We start from the raw sequence: 17146 nt of genomic DNA, 5'->3' as shown, positions 1-17146 counted from the left end.
AAAAAAAAAAAAAAAAAAAAAAAAATTGTTCTTATTTTGGGCTTGTACCACAGTTAGAGCCAAAATTTTAAACTCTACTAAACACAAAACAAACAAGCAAACAAAAGACTTTATTATTTATGTTCATTTAAAAAATGCTAGTAGTGATGTATTATTTTAAAATATACAGTTAATATGTTTGGAGCTATTTAAAATTTATACTGAGAAAAATGTATGTATTTTCAGTATTGCTGTAGACAAGCATCTACATAAGCCTGTTAAATTTATTGTTGTTTTATATCAAACAACTTTGATAGTACTCATTTTTATTGTTATAATATTTTGTAAATTTTAAAGAATATGACAAAAAAAGGTATTGTAGGTATTGAAGCAGGGTTCTCTGGGAGGAGTTGGTGTACAAAGGGGAAACAATGTGATTTAATTCTATTTACTTAAAATATGTTTTTAAATGTTAACAAATTCAGATAAATTGAAATCATGTATCTTTTCTCATCATAATACAATAAAACTTAAATCAATTAAAAAAAACTTGATTTAGATCCAAAATTTTAAAAAGTTATCAATTTAGGAAGTAGATAAGCTCTAAGGATTTTCAGATGGCCTCGCTGGGGGAGCCCACATCTAGAAAGTGTTACTATGCGCCTCTTGTCCACTACAGAATGCCAAGCCAGCAGTGAGGGTGGGTCATCCTCACCAACCTTGGCCAGGGGATTCCTACTGGGTCTGGGGAGCAGGTTCTTCAGACCAACAGGTTCCTTGGCTGACAGAGCCAACATGTTGTTTAAAGTACTGAAACTCCCACCTGTTGTAAAACAGCCATCTTGGCTGTCCAGCAAACCAAGAGTGGGGCTGCCAGGGGAGCCAAGGCATGAACCTAAAACTGTCACGGGTATGCCTTCCTACTCTTTCTAAACAGACATTCCAAGCGTGCTCATTTTTAGCTGAAGACATTTCAGTGCGTGTGCCCCATAGATGCCACCGTGTGGTCTATTGTCCTCTCTGCCATGCTAGCTGAGAGCAATTTCATTGGGACTTTTTTGCTAGAAGTCCAGGGAAAAGGGGCAGCTCTGCTGGGTGTGCAGCAAGCTGGACTCTCTGACAAGCACTTCCCCGTGGACTGCCAACAGCTTCAATGGTGTTTTCCAACTGAAAAGCAATATATTTTACAAGACATATATACATATATACAAGTGTAGTGAAAGTCCTAAGCCATGAACTGCTTTGGCTATTATGTGACAAAATTTTTGAGGAATATCAACTTATAAGGAAGTAAGATTTATTTTGCCATCCAGTCAGAGGCTTTGATCATGCCCGTTTGGTTCTGTTGCCTTTTGGACTGTGTTGGGGCCGAACATCATGGTAGGGTGGGTGCTTGACAGAGGGCGTTTGCCCACTTTATGAAGGCTGGGAAGCAGAAGAGACAGGAAAAGCAGGGATTCAAGGTCCCCTCCCACCTTAAAAGGCTTTAATGAGCTAACTTCCTTCCAAGAAAGGCTACTTCTAAGGCAGTGGTTCTCAACCTGTTAGTCATGACCCTGTTGGGAGTCACATACTAGATATTTACCTTTTCATTCATAACAGTAGCAAAATTACAGTTATGAAGTAGCAACAAAATAATCTTAAGGTTGCGGGTCACCACAGCATGAGGAATTGTATTAAAGGGTCACAGCGTTAGGGAGGTTGAGAACCACCCTTCTAAAGGGTCATACCATCTCCCAATGGAACCATAGGCTGGCGATCAAGCCTTTAGCATATAGGCTATCTGGGGATACAGGACCCACATTGTAACAGCTTTCTTCAATTTGAACGAGCGTTCCCTCATAGAGAAAGGAGTCTTTGGTTTCCTGACAGACAGCTAAATGTCACATACCAAGCCACCCCAAAGTCAGTGCCAATCAGCTTGTGAGCTGGCATTCACTGATCTAACTCTCTGAATGGGCAACTGCCTTCTATTTATGACCAACTGCAAGAGCACAAGTGCGTAACTACACTTCAGGCCTCCGAGTACACTACATCCCATGGTACAGAGCCACACCTAAAGCCAGAAGGCCAGGGAAGTGCATTCTGTTGACACAGGGAGGGGCTGGAGCCAGCGTGGTCACATTAAATGGCTGCTGACATAGTTTCATCTAGGTCTTTATTTAAACACTTTTCATCTGATGATATTTTTCTCATTACTCAAAAAGTATATTAGAATCTCATTATAGTTCAATTGGAAGTAAATCGACCTACAGTGCAGACAGAGGCACACCCTTCCACAAAGAGGAGACCAGCTAACGGCCTGACGTAGCAAAGCCAGTCTGTTAGGCCTTGCCAGTTCGATCTGTTGCCTTTGAAATGTCTACTCTGGGGGAGTGGGGGATTTTTCTGTCCATTGTTTTCCTGAAACTGGGAGTTCTTTCCCCATTGTTGCTCACTTTGACTTTGTAAAGAAGTTTTATATTCAATTTGTTTATCTTGTGACTCCAACAGACCAGGTTCAACGGCGGCACTTTTACATACTTTATTGTTGTCTCCTCCATGCATGAGGCTGGGACCTGACCTGACCGGGCAGTGAGGACACACAGAGAGGCACACATACAGAAACGCTGGGATCCAATAGAGTGAGCTGTGTTTAATCTGATACAGCGCCCCTGAGCCTCACGCAGAGTATCGCTTATATACAGCAGAGGAGTGAGCCTGTCTCAGGAGTCAGTGTTGGGGAGTAGTGTTAGGTTGCAGTCACCGTGGAGGAGGAACTGCAGTTGCCAGTTTATGCACACACTGGTCAATCGTTGATAAACACTGGTCACTGGATTAGAAGGCGGCTTTGCTAGTTTCCTCTGAACTTCCCCAGGAGGAAGGCTTTGCCAGTTCCCAGGGCTCTGAGGGATCAGTGTCCTTGACATAGAGATGCCCATGCAATAGCATGCATTCCCTCAGGGCTCCATCCTCTCTTTACTTACACAAGCTTCCTCTGCTCCCCAGTCAGTCTTCTTGTTACCACAATAAACTGCTCAAAAGGAACCAGTCTAATGGAGGAAGGACTCACTCTGCTTCAGCTTCGTGACTAGGGAAGGAGTGAGAGCAGTGGCAGTGGTTGCTTGCTCCTACGTCACTGAGTGAGGACGCGGAGGGAGCATGGGCTGGAATCTGTGCTGGGGTGTAACTCACAAGGGCTGGGCCCCCTATTTCCTAAAGGTCCCATGATCTCCCACAATAACACCGCTCGCTGGGGAACAGATGTGCAACACACCAGTCCACAGGAAGAAATGTATATCCCAGCCACATCACTCTGCTATCGGTCTCCACAGGCGCATGCCCATCTCATGATGTGAAAGGTATTCAGTTCAATTTCAGAGAGTACCCCTCATCTTTAAAGTGCCAATACAGAAGCCCGAAGTCACTCCTGAGATTTAGGATGATCTCTTAATTTTGAGCCCCTTATAAAATAAAAAAGGAAAGTTGCACAATTCAGGCACACAGTGCAGCAGAGTAGGCATTCCCGTTCCCAGAGGGAGCAGGGGGGCAGCGAGGAAAGGCCAGGCCAAGGACCAAGCTACAACAAGGTAGACACCAAGCCCCACCATTCTGTGGCTGGCACCTAGGTCTGCTGGCATCTCTTGGGCTCCTGTAGGGTTAGGTAGCCCTTGGGGCTACCACAGAGCTCTGATACCTTTGACATGCATGACATCTCTCTTGGGCCATCTCTACCTGATGGCCATAGTTTTCCTTTGGAAACGTTCCATATTCATGGCAGCTGAAATCTAGAAACTTAAATCACAGCGACTTAAGCTTTACTTCACAGTTTTACCTGATGGCCTCTCGGGACCTCCCTGCTGGAAATCTATCCCAGACACACACTGCCTGCTCTCAGCACTTTTTCTGGAACCTTGGTGTAAACCTCCATTACTCCCCAACCCTTGCCTCCTGGATCTCTGCAAAACCGGCACTGTGTGGGTGTTCCGGTCAAGTTCTGCTGCCAGCTTGAGAGGTAGCTGACTCCCTGAACCATGGATGCAGTGGCCAAGTACCTGTGTGACTCCAGAATGGCCAAGAGGAAATGGGCCTCTGTTTTCCCATGCCTCTCTACTGGTTCTTTAGATGCAGATTTTGTTTTCCCCAAGTGAGCTTTCAGGTTCACACCTTCAGGCCTGTGACAGTTGAGCTCTTGCCCTCAAGGCACCCCTTCTTGCCACCCCAGCACAGGCTCCACTCAGTTGGCTTGGTAAGAAAGACTTAGTGGGTGGGGGAGTACCCTCATAGAGGCAGGGGAAGAGGGGATGGGATAGGGAGTTTTTGAAGGGGGGACTTGGAAAGGGGAAGACATTTGAAATGTAAATAAAGAAAATATCCAAGAAAAAAATTAAAAAGAAACCGCGCAGTGGTGGCGCATGCCTTTAATCCCAGCACTTGGGAGGCAGAGGCAGGTGGATTTCTGAGTTCGAGGCCAGCCTGGTCTACAGAGTGAGTTCTAGGATATCCAGGGCTACATAGAGAAAAAAACCCTGTCTCAAAAGACCTAAGTAAATAAATAAATAAATAAATAAATAAATAAATAAATAATAAAATAAAAAGAAAAGAAAAGAAAGAGAAAGACTTAGTCTCCAGATGGCTGTGAAATGCAATCCATGTTCCCCTGAACAAGGCTGGATCTGAGTTTAGGTTCCCCGTGTAGAGCACAAAACTCCACCCAATCTTCAATGTACCCAAAGCTGTATGCAACTACAACCAACAGTAAGTGTCTAATAACACTCCTGTATATAGGCGCCCCCGGAAGTCAGGGAAGCAAGAAGTCCTTTGTTTAATGTCCTACTTAAGACAGACATCAGGCAGATAAGAAGATGGGTGTCTGAAGGGGCCACGAGAGCTGCTGGAGGCTCTTGGGGCCTTTACACTCTTGGTGTTTTAGATTTTGTAAGGCTCTCTTACATTTTAGATGGAGCTTATCCATTGCACAGCTACCACATTGCAAGGGTCAGATGGATTTGGGGGTTAATCGAGTCAGAATTGAAGAGAGCACAAGAGGGACAGAAAGGAGGACAAGGAGAGCCTGAGATACGGACTGTCCTTAGTCCTCAGGTTACACAGGAAAGGAAGAACTCAAAAAAGTGGTGGCTCCAAGTGTATTTCAGCCAAACTGAGGGACATTCAAGGCTTTGGTGACAGCTGCGTACCTTTGCCAGGAGAAAGACAAAGGACATGGAAGGGGTCTCCCAGGCACAGAACTTATTGTCCCTGTATGGAGGAGGTGAGGAAGACTCAGGCTATGTAAGATCTATGTGACCATCACTCTTGACAAGACAGTGGCTTTGGGTGAAGGTGGATTTCATCAATGCAATCCCAGGGTTTGGTGCTTTACAATTCTGTCTCTCTCAAGTCTTCTAGAGAGAGAGTTTTCCAAGCGTAATAAAAACATCAGGTACCACTTTGAAGTTTGTATGTATGTGCGGGCACTCTCAGGTGGGAAGTGGGATGGTCACCTTTGAGGCCAGCTTCATGCTAAGGGGGCCTAGTCATGGTGTGCTCTCCAGCATCCCTTCCTTTCACACTCAATCTGGCAGGTGGCAGACCAAGGGTGAACTGTCCCACCTTCATGTGGCTGATTGGAATTCTGGGCGTATTTGTAATAAAGACCATGAAATACCACTGTAGAAGTTTACGTGGGATGTTAGTGTCCCCACCCCTTCACTAGATTACAGGCCTGGGAAGGAAGGCAGGGTCCCAGAGGCAGCCCCAAAGGTGCTTGTTGGCAGCTGTCTTTCAAATGAGCCGTGCAAGTAGCTTCCCAGAAGCTGGGGAGATGGGGGGAGCTTTAGTAATGACCACCCAGACGGAGAGGAACCATGGAGAGGTGATGCAAGTGAAGAACTGTGTGGACTGCCTACCCCTCACTTCAGACTGAAGTAAATTCTCGAAAAGGTGCCTTGCCACTAGTACTCTCTTTAGGGCAGGAGGGCCCGGGATTTATGTTAAGGGAGGGAGTCAGTTTTGACTTCCTGGTTCCTGATTACAGTAACAGTGTCAAGGGCCTGAAAATCCCCTCATATGTAAGCGTAAGACGCTTTGTAGGACAGGAAAGCTAAGTTAATCTTTCTATTAAGTTCAAGGAACAGAAGGCAGTGCTTTTTTTTTTTTTCCCTGTCAGACATTTACCACAAAAGTAATGGAACAACCTTTCCAAGAAATCATTTCAGAAGAGGCCAGATCTCTGTTCTTCTGGCTCAGACACTGGGAGAGCCTGCTCTGTCCCAGCTCAGGAGCTCACTGAACCCCACTTGGCACCCTCAAAGGTGAAGGAGGCTTCTAGGAGAGATTCCAGCTGGGGAAGAAAGGGAGGACACCCTGACCTGGAGTCTGACTGCAAACTGGCAGCTCAAGAACTCAAGAAAAAAATGAAAAAAAAAAATCTTTGTGTGTGAGTTGGACAAGGCTCATCTTCCAGGCCATGGAGTTGAGGAATACCAAAAGCTTTTTGCTGGGCGGTGGTGGTGCACGCCTTTAATCCCAGCACTTGGGAGGCAGAGGCAGGCGGATTTCTGAGTTCAAGGCCAGCCTGGTCTACAGAGTGAGTTCCAGGATAGCCAGGGCTACACAGAGAAATCTAGTCTCAAAAAACAAAACAACAACAACAAAAACCTTCTTGAGCTCCTGCCACTCCCTCCCAAATCCTGGGATGGCCGACATGTACCACAAAGTGGCTTTTTTTTTTTTTTTTTTGGTTGTTCTTTATTTTTTGAGACAAGGTTCTCCTGAATGCTGGGATCACAGATTTGCACCACCATACCTGACTTCTGTTCAGTTTTATATTATTATTATTATTATTATTATTATTATTATTATTATTATTATTTTCTGAACTGTGCGGGTACATGGGTGTCATGATATGCATGTGTAGGTCAGAGGGCAGCAGTGCAGAGTCGGTTCTCTCCTTCCGTCCTTAGGCTCCAGGCTCAGGCTCAGGTCACCAGTTGGCTCACAGAGCCCGTTACCCTCTGAGCCATCTCTCTAGCTCTATTCTGTCCTAGTTTAACAAAGACTTCTGTTTCCTCCGTCCACTTCAAAAGAGACATATGGTCATTCTATGTGACCTCTTCATCCCCAGACAGGCCTGGAAGATAGGTTTTATTGTTATCCCCAACCCACCCCACCCCTACAGAAAGCAGAGTGGAGAGGTCAAAGTCACATCGTAGCCAGTGGGTGGGCCCAGAGCAAGCAGACACAGTGCGAATGCTTCCCATCCAGCAGCCAGAGCCCGCGCTGTGCTCATAAATGGATACACCATCCAGTATTTAAAAATACTCTAACTGAAATTTAACGGGATGAAATCAAGAACTTACTAGTTAATGAAAGAATTAAAAAAAAAATCATCATAGGATACTTTGAAAAAACACTTGTTGACAAAGCCTATCTTGCCTACAAATAGACAATACTCTTTCTGCTTTGTATAAATCAGAGCATAAGGTTTCTCTGACCCCAGCCTGACCTGCCTCATTTTTCCCTGCCAAACATAAAGAGAGGAATGTATTTGCTGTAACAAAGGTTCCGTCGTTGGTGACTCGTGCACTGGAATTTTAATGTTTGTTCCTCCGACAAACATGCTTTTAATAAGGCAGTAAACTGTATTTAGCTACAGATGAAAATAATTGATCCATTCCAAGCCATTAGGGTGGGTTTGTTGGTTTTGTTTTTTACTTTCACCCTCCCTTTCATTTCCATGGAAAGTGCAGAGGTAAGGGCAGATGAATTTCAATTAGTTTCAATTAATGCCATAAACGGCGCTGATATATCAGTTCCTGGGTTCTATTAGGACACCCCCAGCTGAACACTCCTGGTTTTGTCTGTACTTGAGAGCACCATCTGAGCCATGACGACACTCGCTATTCTCCACAACCCCAAGCAGTGCGCATAGCTCTGGTAATTGACATCTGTAACTCTAGAGGACAGAAAATGGAGTCTCAGCTGCTTCCATCCCAGCCATTGGGCTCTCCTTTGGGAGCAGAGGACCGTGGTGTCAAACAGCAGCTGGGAGAGGGCCATACTCTGAGGTGACATCTGCGTGTGTACAATGGGTAGTCTGCTCCTCCCTGGCACAGTCATTGTCCCTGCCATCCATTATCCACCACCCTTCTAGAACAAGTGCTCTGTGACACAGGAAAGCCAAGCCTAGCTTTTCCTAGGACTTAGGAAGTGTACCCAAGAGAGATGCACAAGCCTCGCTACCACAGTCAGTAGATATAAGAAGTTATGCAATAGTGTGTGTGTGTGTGTCTGTGTCTGTGTCTGTGTCTGTGTGTCTCTGTGTGTGTAATGAATGCAGGTGTATGCATGCCACAGTGCATGTGTGAAGGTTAGAGGACACTTTCAGAATTTGCTTTCATTTTTCCACTGTGGTTTCTGGAAACTAAAAGTAGGCTGTCAGTCTTGCACAGCAAAGTTTTTATCTGCTGGGCTATCTTGCTAATCTATAAACAATGTCTCGCTCTTTAAAAGCTCAGGCTGGCCTGGAACTCTTGGCGATCCTCCCGCCTCAGCTTCTTTTTCTCAGATCCTTTGCAGAAGGGCCCTATCTTTGGTTACTTTCCCCTGCCCCTATCACCAACCACCTGTATACAACGGGAATTAGTTAAGATAGTAAAAGAAAGCCATTACAAAAAAAAAAAAAAAAAAAAAAAAAAAAACCCTCACATCCCTCCATATGAAGAGGAAACAGTCTAACTATCCAGCTCAGCAACAGGACATCTTTCTTCCTGACTCTGGCCTCAAACACCACTGATCCCACAACTAACTTGAAAATAAACTGGAAGTGGTGGCTGTGCTCACTGGACCACCAAATATAAAGATGACTATTTCTGGCTATCGCTTGCACCTATGACTACATAACCTCCTTTGACTTGTTATCATACTTGGTAGCCTGATTTTTCAGATCAACTTCTTTCTGCTGACATGCAAATACAGATCACAAGATCACCTCCATTACTGCCCTGGACCATCCCCCTTCACTGGGTTCTTCTTTCCCAGGAAGTAATGAGTTAAACTTGACCTTGGCTAGACACCCACATCCACAATGTCTTTCTTCTACTTGATACTGAGCCTCTATCTTCTGCCCTTAACAAGCTGGCTGCCCAGACCAAGTACTAGCCCACTGTCTTTCCCCTCCCCAACATAATAGTTTTATTAATTATTTGGGAATTTCATACAATGCACCCTGATCACAGTCACTTTCCATTCCTCCCAGGTCTTCCCTCCCATCCTATGCACCCCTCCCCCTGCAAAAAAAAAAAAAAACCCACCAAGTCCAGTTTATGTTGTCTATATACTCATTGCAACATGGTCAAGCTCCCAGGGGCAGCCCCTTAAAGAAAAATGAGTCCTTCATCACCTCCAATCCCTATCAGAAGCCATCAGTTGTGAGGAACTACACTTTAGCATTTTTATCACATTTTTTATTAGATATTTTCTTTATTTACATGTAAATTTCTCCTTTCCCAGTTTCCCCTCCAAAAAACAAACAAATAAAAACAACAAGAACAAACCCTGTTGCCTTCCCCATCCCCATGCCTGCCACCCCACCCTTTCCCATTTATTGGCCCTGGAATTCCCCTACATTGGGGCACAGAACCTTCATAGGGACGAGGTCCTCTCCTCCTATTGATGATCGATTTTGCAATCCTCTACTATACACATACTGCCAGAACAATCAGACCCATCCATGTGCAGTCCTTGGTTGGTGGTTGAGACCCTGGGAGCTCTGAGGGTACTAGTTAGTTCATATTGTTGTTCGTCCTAAGGGGCTGCAAACCCCTCAGCTCCATTGGTCCTTTCTCTAACTCCTTCACTGGGGACTCTGTACTCAGTTCAATGGATGGCTGTGAGCCTTTACATCTGTATTAGTCAGGTACTGTCAGAGCCTCTCAGGAGATAGCTATATTTAGGCTGGCTTGCCCTTCCTTCAGTCTCTGCTCCATAGTTAATCTCTGCAACTCCTTCCATGGGTATTTGGTTCCCCCTTTTAAGAAGAAATGAAATGTCCACCTTTTGGTCTTCCTTCTTCTTGAGTTTCTTGTGGTTTGTGGGTTGTTCTTCCTTCTTTATCACATTTTTAAAAGACCCCCTTCAATAGCTTCCTGTCTGGACTGTTTCTTTGGGGGAGGGGCTGAGGAAAGGGGTTGTCACAGAAGCCTTCAATGTCTCACTCTCAGTTATAAGAACTGCAATTGGTGTTTCCTTGCCCACAGCAGCCAGCAGAAATATATGACACAGATATCAACCTGGTCTCCACCAACAGCACAGATCATGGACGTCAACATGCCCTCTGTTGGCAGCATGAATCAGGCCATCGACATGGCCTCCAGCAGCATTTAGTCCTTTGCAAAGAGTTAATCCAGAAAATGAACCGCTCTTCATCTTAGATAGTCTTCTTGTTGCTCACCATCAGGGTGATGGTGTTGATTGTGTGTTTGGGCAGTTCGTTCAGAGTCAGGACCTGTGTGCGTTCTAGGCTTCCGTACAACACTCTGCCCTAGGCACTGGATGCCCTGCTGGTACCCTTAGAACAGCCATTGTACTGGTAACCCATAGGCAGTGCCTGACCCACTGTCTTTGGAGACAATGAAATCTCCCTACCTCCCCAACCCAGAATAAACAAATATAAAGCTTGTTTATTCTGTCCTTATTAAAGAGGAGCTCAACTCATTAATGATATCCCCGGCTCTCATGAAGGTCACAATGCCTCTACACAAGCACACACATGCACTCAAGCATGCGTGCATGGATTTCCATCTTTCAGGTGAAGACTGATATCTCCGAGGTCTCTGTCACCACTCTACTCAGCACAAGCTGAAATCCATATGCCAGGGACTTCTTCAGGTCACAGTATCCCCATCAACAGGTCCATTCTGAGACCAGTATTGGATGACAGAAACCATGGATGACAGTGCCATATACTGTATCTCTCCAAAAATACATACCTGCCACAAACATTTGCATATTCACTTAAAGGAAGCATCCTGTGGCTTTTCTTTGCAGAAAACTGAACTGTCAACATGATAGTTCTTGTATTTTGATGCCATTAAATAAAATACTTAGAGACAAGCATTGCAATGTTGGAACAGTAGCTTTGATAACCAGAAAGGCAACTAAGTGACTAATGGGTGTACAGTGTATACAGATTGGATACACTAGACAAAGGAATGACCCCTGTCCTGGGTGGGACTACATAGGATTTCATTATGCTCCCGAGAACAGTGTCCAATTTAAAACTGAAGAAATTCCACTTAGTATTTTCATGTCCTTTAAAGGTTTCCATTTAATATTTTCAGTTGGCTAGTAGTAACTGAAACCTTGTAAAGGGACCCCCCCAATAGGGAGGGCTACCTTACCATTTAGAACAGGTGTGTCTATTGAAAGCCCACTGATGAAGATGGGGGTCCCATCATGGAGAGGGGAAGTGGACACAAGCCCCCTTCCCAAACCTAGAAACTATGCTCCCCCCCCCTCTCTCTCTCACACACACACACCATCCAGCACAGTTTCTCCAACAGAATCTCACTGGGTATACAAACCACACTCAAGGGCAGGTTCCATGCTCACTAGCAAGTAGATGGGCAACACAAAGTGAACTGAATGGCCTTTTTGGACATTTATTTTTTTTTTTATCTCATAGTGCTTTGTTTGGTTTTCTTTTTTAATCTGACTATTTTTTCTTATATGTGGTTTCTGGTGTTGTGTTTTTATAGTTTGTGTGGCTCTCAGGGTGGCTTTACAATGGTAGTGATTTTTGTTTGTTTTTTTTTTTTTTCCTGTTTGTTGATTTTGTTTTATTCCAGTTTGTTTGCCTATTACTTTTCCAAGGAGAGGGAGAAAGAAGGCACGAGGTTGGGTGGGTGGGGAGGTGAGGAGGGCCTCGGAGGAGAGGAGAGAGGGGAAACTGGGATTAGAATATATTGTATAAAATAAGTATTTTTAATAAAGAAGAAAGAGAGTCCAGGGATGAGACTCACAAGAGCTCAGTGAGGAGGTAAGAGGCCATCAAGGTGACCGGCAAGATGGAGTATACACGCTCTTCCTGAGGGGCTCCCCTCGCTGCTGAACACACCACCAGTTGCTGCAAAAACTAGGATTTGTTAGGGGGTTCTAAATGGAGCCCTTTTCTCAAGCTGCTTTTTCTCTATGCTGCAGAGTGAGCTCAGTCTGTTGTTGGCTCTTAGCTCCCACAGGCAGACATGCTTTCTGTCGCCAACTGGGTGACTCTCCCAGGCACACCTGTCCTGGGATTCAGACTGGGCTCCAGTGATTCTGCATTGTTCTGTAGGAGCAGGGAGGGCTCCGGAGGAGTATGGAGTACTAGAGGAAGGGACAGAAAATTAAGTTCAAGACCACAGTCTGAGTGGGACTAATTAAAATCATGCCTGAATATGACTTAAATTATGGAAAAGCTACACACAGGGTTTCCTTAAGGCGGGGGGCAATGGTTTTTCCTTCTTACATTTTCACACAGGAGAAGCCATTTGAAAAGGACTCTAGACAAAGCTAATTCAACTGGGTGGGACCGGGCTCTGCAGACACTCCCCAAGCCTGGGGTCTATGCTAAGAACACCTACCTGGGTGACCTGGGGGGAAAACAGACTACATTTAAGACACAGACCTAGTATGCACACACTTCTTCTCCTGGCCCTTGAGTGGACAAGAACAGGCTCTCAGGGTGACTTTACAATGGTAGCAGGCAGTCCTACATCTCAAACAAACAAACAAACAAAAAACAAATACAAGCGAGCAAGCATGCAAGTAACCAAGCAACCAGACACCAAACAACCCAATAGCACTCCTCTTTAAGGGCATTCCAGAGACACGCCATTTCCAACAACCAGCCACATCCATAGAAAAGAAGGTTCTCCCCTCACTTTTGAGAACCAAGACAATAAGAAGACACTGGTGGGAGACTGAAGTGCTTCTTGCTTGCCTGCTGTTGGGTGCAACCTAAAGAGCTTGCACTACCCGCTCTCTAAGGTTCATTTCTTTGTCAAGATGTTCCATTTTCCTAGCACCTCAAATACTCAGCAGCACCCCAGATATTCAACATTCAAAGTTAAAACACTGCCCCCTATCAGGACTGTTACAATCCTAGGGCCCACCATGTCCTTTGGCTTTTCTGCTTTCAGTGAGTTTACGTTCTGCTTTCCCGAGTCTGATAATCTGATATAATTTGCCTCAAGTTATATGGATTAAAGAGGGTTCAATGAACATGGCTCATTACCTGGTATTGTAAAGGGTTTCTGGCACCCAGCCATGCCCAGGCATTTTGGTGGCTGCTCTCTTGTTGCAGCCTCAGGGATGGATGAATATCTTCAGTAAAGACTGCATGTCCTTCAAAACCTAAAGTATTTACTTCCTAGTGCATTATAATGACCCTGCGCTAACTCTCCTGGTTTAGACAACCCCCTGTAAATCTCAAAGCCTAGATGGGTCAATCTAGAGATTATTAAATCTATGGAGGCTATTTTAAAAAGGAGTGCTGGTCGGTGGTGGTGCACGCCTTTAATCCCAGCACTTGGGAGGCAGAGGAAGTCAGATTTCCGAGTTCAAGGCCAGCCTGGTCTACAGAGTGAGTTCCAGGACAGCCAGGGCTACACAGAGAAAACCTATCTCAAAAAAACAAAACAAAAAAAAAACCCAACAACTAAAAACAAAAACAAAACAAAACAAAACAAAAAAAGATGGTGAAATGGGTGTAAACATATGAAGATAGAAATCTGGAAATACTTTATGACAAGTTTTACATCTGCTTGCTGGATGGATATGCACATCCCACTTCTGCCAAGGGTTCCAGACCTACTTATGATGATTCATGTTCGGCCTTTAGGTTACCTTTATTCCAAGCTCCCCGAAAATATGACAAGAGCCAGAATGGCCTTATGATACTAGTATTCTCCTGAGCCTAAAAACCTGACAAGGAAAGCCTAGCAAAGACAATTACAGGCCACCCGCATGCATAAACTTAGAGACAAAGAGTCCACATCACATCAGCAAACAGAACGTAGCAAGAACGTGAACGCCATTTGACACCCACTAACTTTCATGTCGTGAATACACTAACTTCGTAAGTTTTAGAAGACCTAAGGTTAAAGGAGTCTGCATTTAATTCTACTGAATCAACTGCATTACTAAGTGGAGTAATGCTTAGCCCGTGAAGATGTTTAATTGGCAGTTCGATGCCTCCTTTCTAGGCACCGAGAGGTCTTTCCATCCTTTGCCTGAACTGCAGGTGAGGATGAGACCTTCAGCTCTCCCTGTGGGACTCCACCTGGCCTTGGGGAAGCAAGAGGCGATCTTGCTTGCAGCCTGGATTCCAGGATTTTCCTGGATTCCAGGTTTCAATCAAAGACCCATGGGAAGCCAGGCTTGGTTCTGGTTGTTTCACGACTCAAATAATTTCAATGAAATTCAAACAAGGGTGAAGAAGATGCTTAGCTGATGCTTTTGAGTGGCACAGGCATTTGTGCAAATGTTTTCCTTTCACAGTTTGGTTCGAAAAGTGGTCTGCAGCCTGAAAGTGTCTGTTTGTGGGGAGGACTGAGCAGGCAATGGCAAGAAAGAAAACAATGGATCAGAAAAGAAGAAAAGAGCCCTTCCGATGCCTGCCTTTCTTCCTCCTCCTGGGTCTTTTCAGCTTCACAAAGGGAGACATATTTTCCATATAATTGCTAAACATGTTTGCTTATTAAATTATTCTTTAATTAGTTAATGATTTTAGCCATGCTTTGCTCTTCGGATATTCATTTTGTGTAATAAAATAATTATAGATAATTAAACTATCTCAAGCCTTTTTCTTTCCCCCCAGAAAACATTCCGGGTATCCAAAAATGACAACAAGTTGTAAATTAATCTGGAAAACAAAGCATGACAGATGAATGATTTGGTTGGAATTAATTAGGCACTAATTATATACTGGAACTAGATGAAGAATGAGTCTCATTATAAAAATAAAACGCTGCTCTGAAAGGCTGCCGTTACAGTAACTTTACCTTCTGTGAGGATGGAGTTGCTTCTCAGCCAAAAGAGCGTTCTAACGCAGTCTTCCTCGTCATTGAGAATGAAAAGGTTGGAAGGAACAGTTCCAGTGTACCGCTGCTTGCTGAGCTCCATAACCTCTCTGTTCGTCAGTTGTTGCTCAGTATCTGCCCCTGTGGGGCATGGAACCTGAGGTGTATTACAGAGATGTGAATCAGTGGCTATAGGGCTAGAAGAAAATAAAGTATTCAACGGTGACATTCCATACTTTTGTGTGGCCTTTTCTGTCCCTGGATATAATTAATTAGGTTTTAATAAAGAGAGGAAGAAATACACAAATAAACAGACAGAAGGATTACTTTGAGGCAACTCAGACCGAATTGCTTGGGTTTCCTAATGCTATGTTATTAATTATTCCAAAATTCAGTGGCAGAAACCAGCCATTTACTACATTCTGATCCATATTCTTTGTAGATCAGTGATCCAGACAGGACAAGTCAAGGGGTGGCTTCTCTCTGAGCTACACTGTCTGAAGCCTTGGCTGAGGAGACTCAAAGGCCTGTGGTGACTTGAGGCTCTTCAGTGGACCTAGCTGGCCATAAGTATCAGTTCTTTCTCTTTCCTCCAAAGAATATGACAAGGATCTCAAGCTAACATGTTGCCACCAACTGCCCAAAGGCTGCTGTTCCCCGTGGTCTGGAATACCCACTTCTGACTTGGGCATCTCACAGTGTAGGGGAAAAGGTCTTGAAGAGGGAGCTTCATACTCTTCCCTGGCTTAGTCCTGGGACTCCAGAAGTGTCCTCCCATAAGATTTTGTTCTTTGTGGAAAGAGAGGGTAGCTATAGTGGCCTGCCCAAGATCGGGGGATCGAATGCCTATAAGAGGACTTGAGTGCTTTGGAGACAGAAGATATGTACAAATAAAGCTATCTTCTTCAGGTGCTGAAGTCCAAGTATACAGATGGGCCAGGCAGAAAATGGAAGACTGGCATTTACCTAGAAAAGGCTTAAAGCTGTCATTCACTTTATCAGGAAAGAAACTGTCTACTTCATTCTCTCTTTTCCTCTTCTTTCCGCTCCTTCTCCCTCTCCCTCTCTCTTGGTGCCCCCTCTCTCATACAGAGCTTTCCTCTATATGATTTCTGCTCTCTTGCTGTAGACACAAGCATGAATGGGACCTACAGTTTTCCTCTGCAATAAGAAACTGACAACGAAAGCACCATAAATGATGATGACCAACACTGGCTCTTCATGTTGAGGACACCTTGGCAACCAGAAGTTTTGTGCCTTAGCCAAAAGGTTCAGCCATTCCTCAGCCTCATCCAGCCATTGCCAGGGAAGAACATAGGCTCAGGATGGCCAGATATGATTTCTCAAGAAATGTCAAAGCCTTGGGTTTGCATGTAGACTCTTGACTTTTTATTTCTGATTCAAGTTAAAGCCAAACAAACACTGTTGTTAATGCCAAAAAAAAATGGCATGGTTGCTTGAGGTTGCCCAGTAGGCCACTTCTCTTGCCCTTCACTCGCTCTGGCTGCCAGGTGGAAATTGTGTGGACAAAGAAGCAGCCCAGCGAACTGAGAAAGGCCAGTTGAGCCTTGGGTGGAAGATAGGCAGGGGTAGGCTGTGTGGCAGATTCACAGAGGAGGAACAAAACGGTGAGTCAGGAAGAGTGGTACAATGACATGGGCACAGAAGTCTGCTTGCAGTACAAGGCCTCGGAGGGGTCACGGACATCTCTCCCACTCAGACCTTGACTATAGCCATCTTATAAAATGGGGATGATGGCATGCCACCAACCTTACAGCGACTGTGAGGATTGCATCAGCTACCTTGATTGTCTCATATAGAACACTCAGTAGCCTAAGGGGATTGGTATCACCTTGATGAGGATGCCCAGGGCAGGCAGTCCCCACTCATCTCCTGGGCATGAGCACTCCTGGAAGCAGACTTTCAGACTATGAAAAACTACTATGCTTTCTGTCTTTCTGGGCAGATGTCCTAACTCTGGGCCATGATATATAAACCTTCTCTCCACCACGACCCTCGAAGGGTCTGAGGACTGGCTGGTCATCTTGTCAGTCCTGGGTCTTTATCCCTATAGCTAAGCATCACAGTGACACCAGTGACATCAAGCCTCTGCGGGGCTCAGTTTG

The 17146-nt window shown here is 44.8% G+C and overlaps 1 protein-coding gene across 6 annotated transcripts in view; it reads right to left on the bottom strand.

Annotated features, from left to right (window-relative positions):
• Nucleotides 1-17146, bottom strand: part of Cfap61 (cilia and flagella associated protein 61) — a 294575-nt gene that overhangs the window by 93675 nt on the left and 183754 nt on the right. For all 6 annotated transcript variants that reach the window (XM_031372122.1, XM_031372125.1, XM_031372126.1 and 3 more), the window contains one exon: nucleotides 15003-15177. In XM_031372122.1, the coding sequence (XP_031227982.1) occupies nucleotides 15003-15177 (175 nt within the window). The remainder of the gene's footprint in view (nucleotides 1-15002; nucleotides 15178-17146) is intronic.

This window comes from Mastomys coucha, unplaced genomic scaffold (genome assembly GCF_008632895.1).
Source record: "Mastomys coucha isolate ucsf_1 unplaced genomic scaffold, UCSF_Mcou_1 pScaffold15, whole genome shotgun sequence".
Lineage (NCBI taxonomy): Eukaryota > Metazoa > Chordata > Mammalia > Rodentia > Muridae > Mastomys > Mastomys coucha.
Note: the sequence above shows the minus strand (reverse complement) of the source record. Positions and strands in the feature narration are given on the sequence as shown.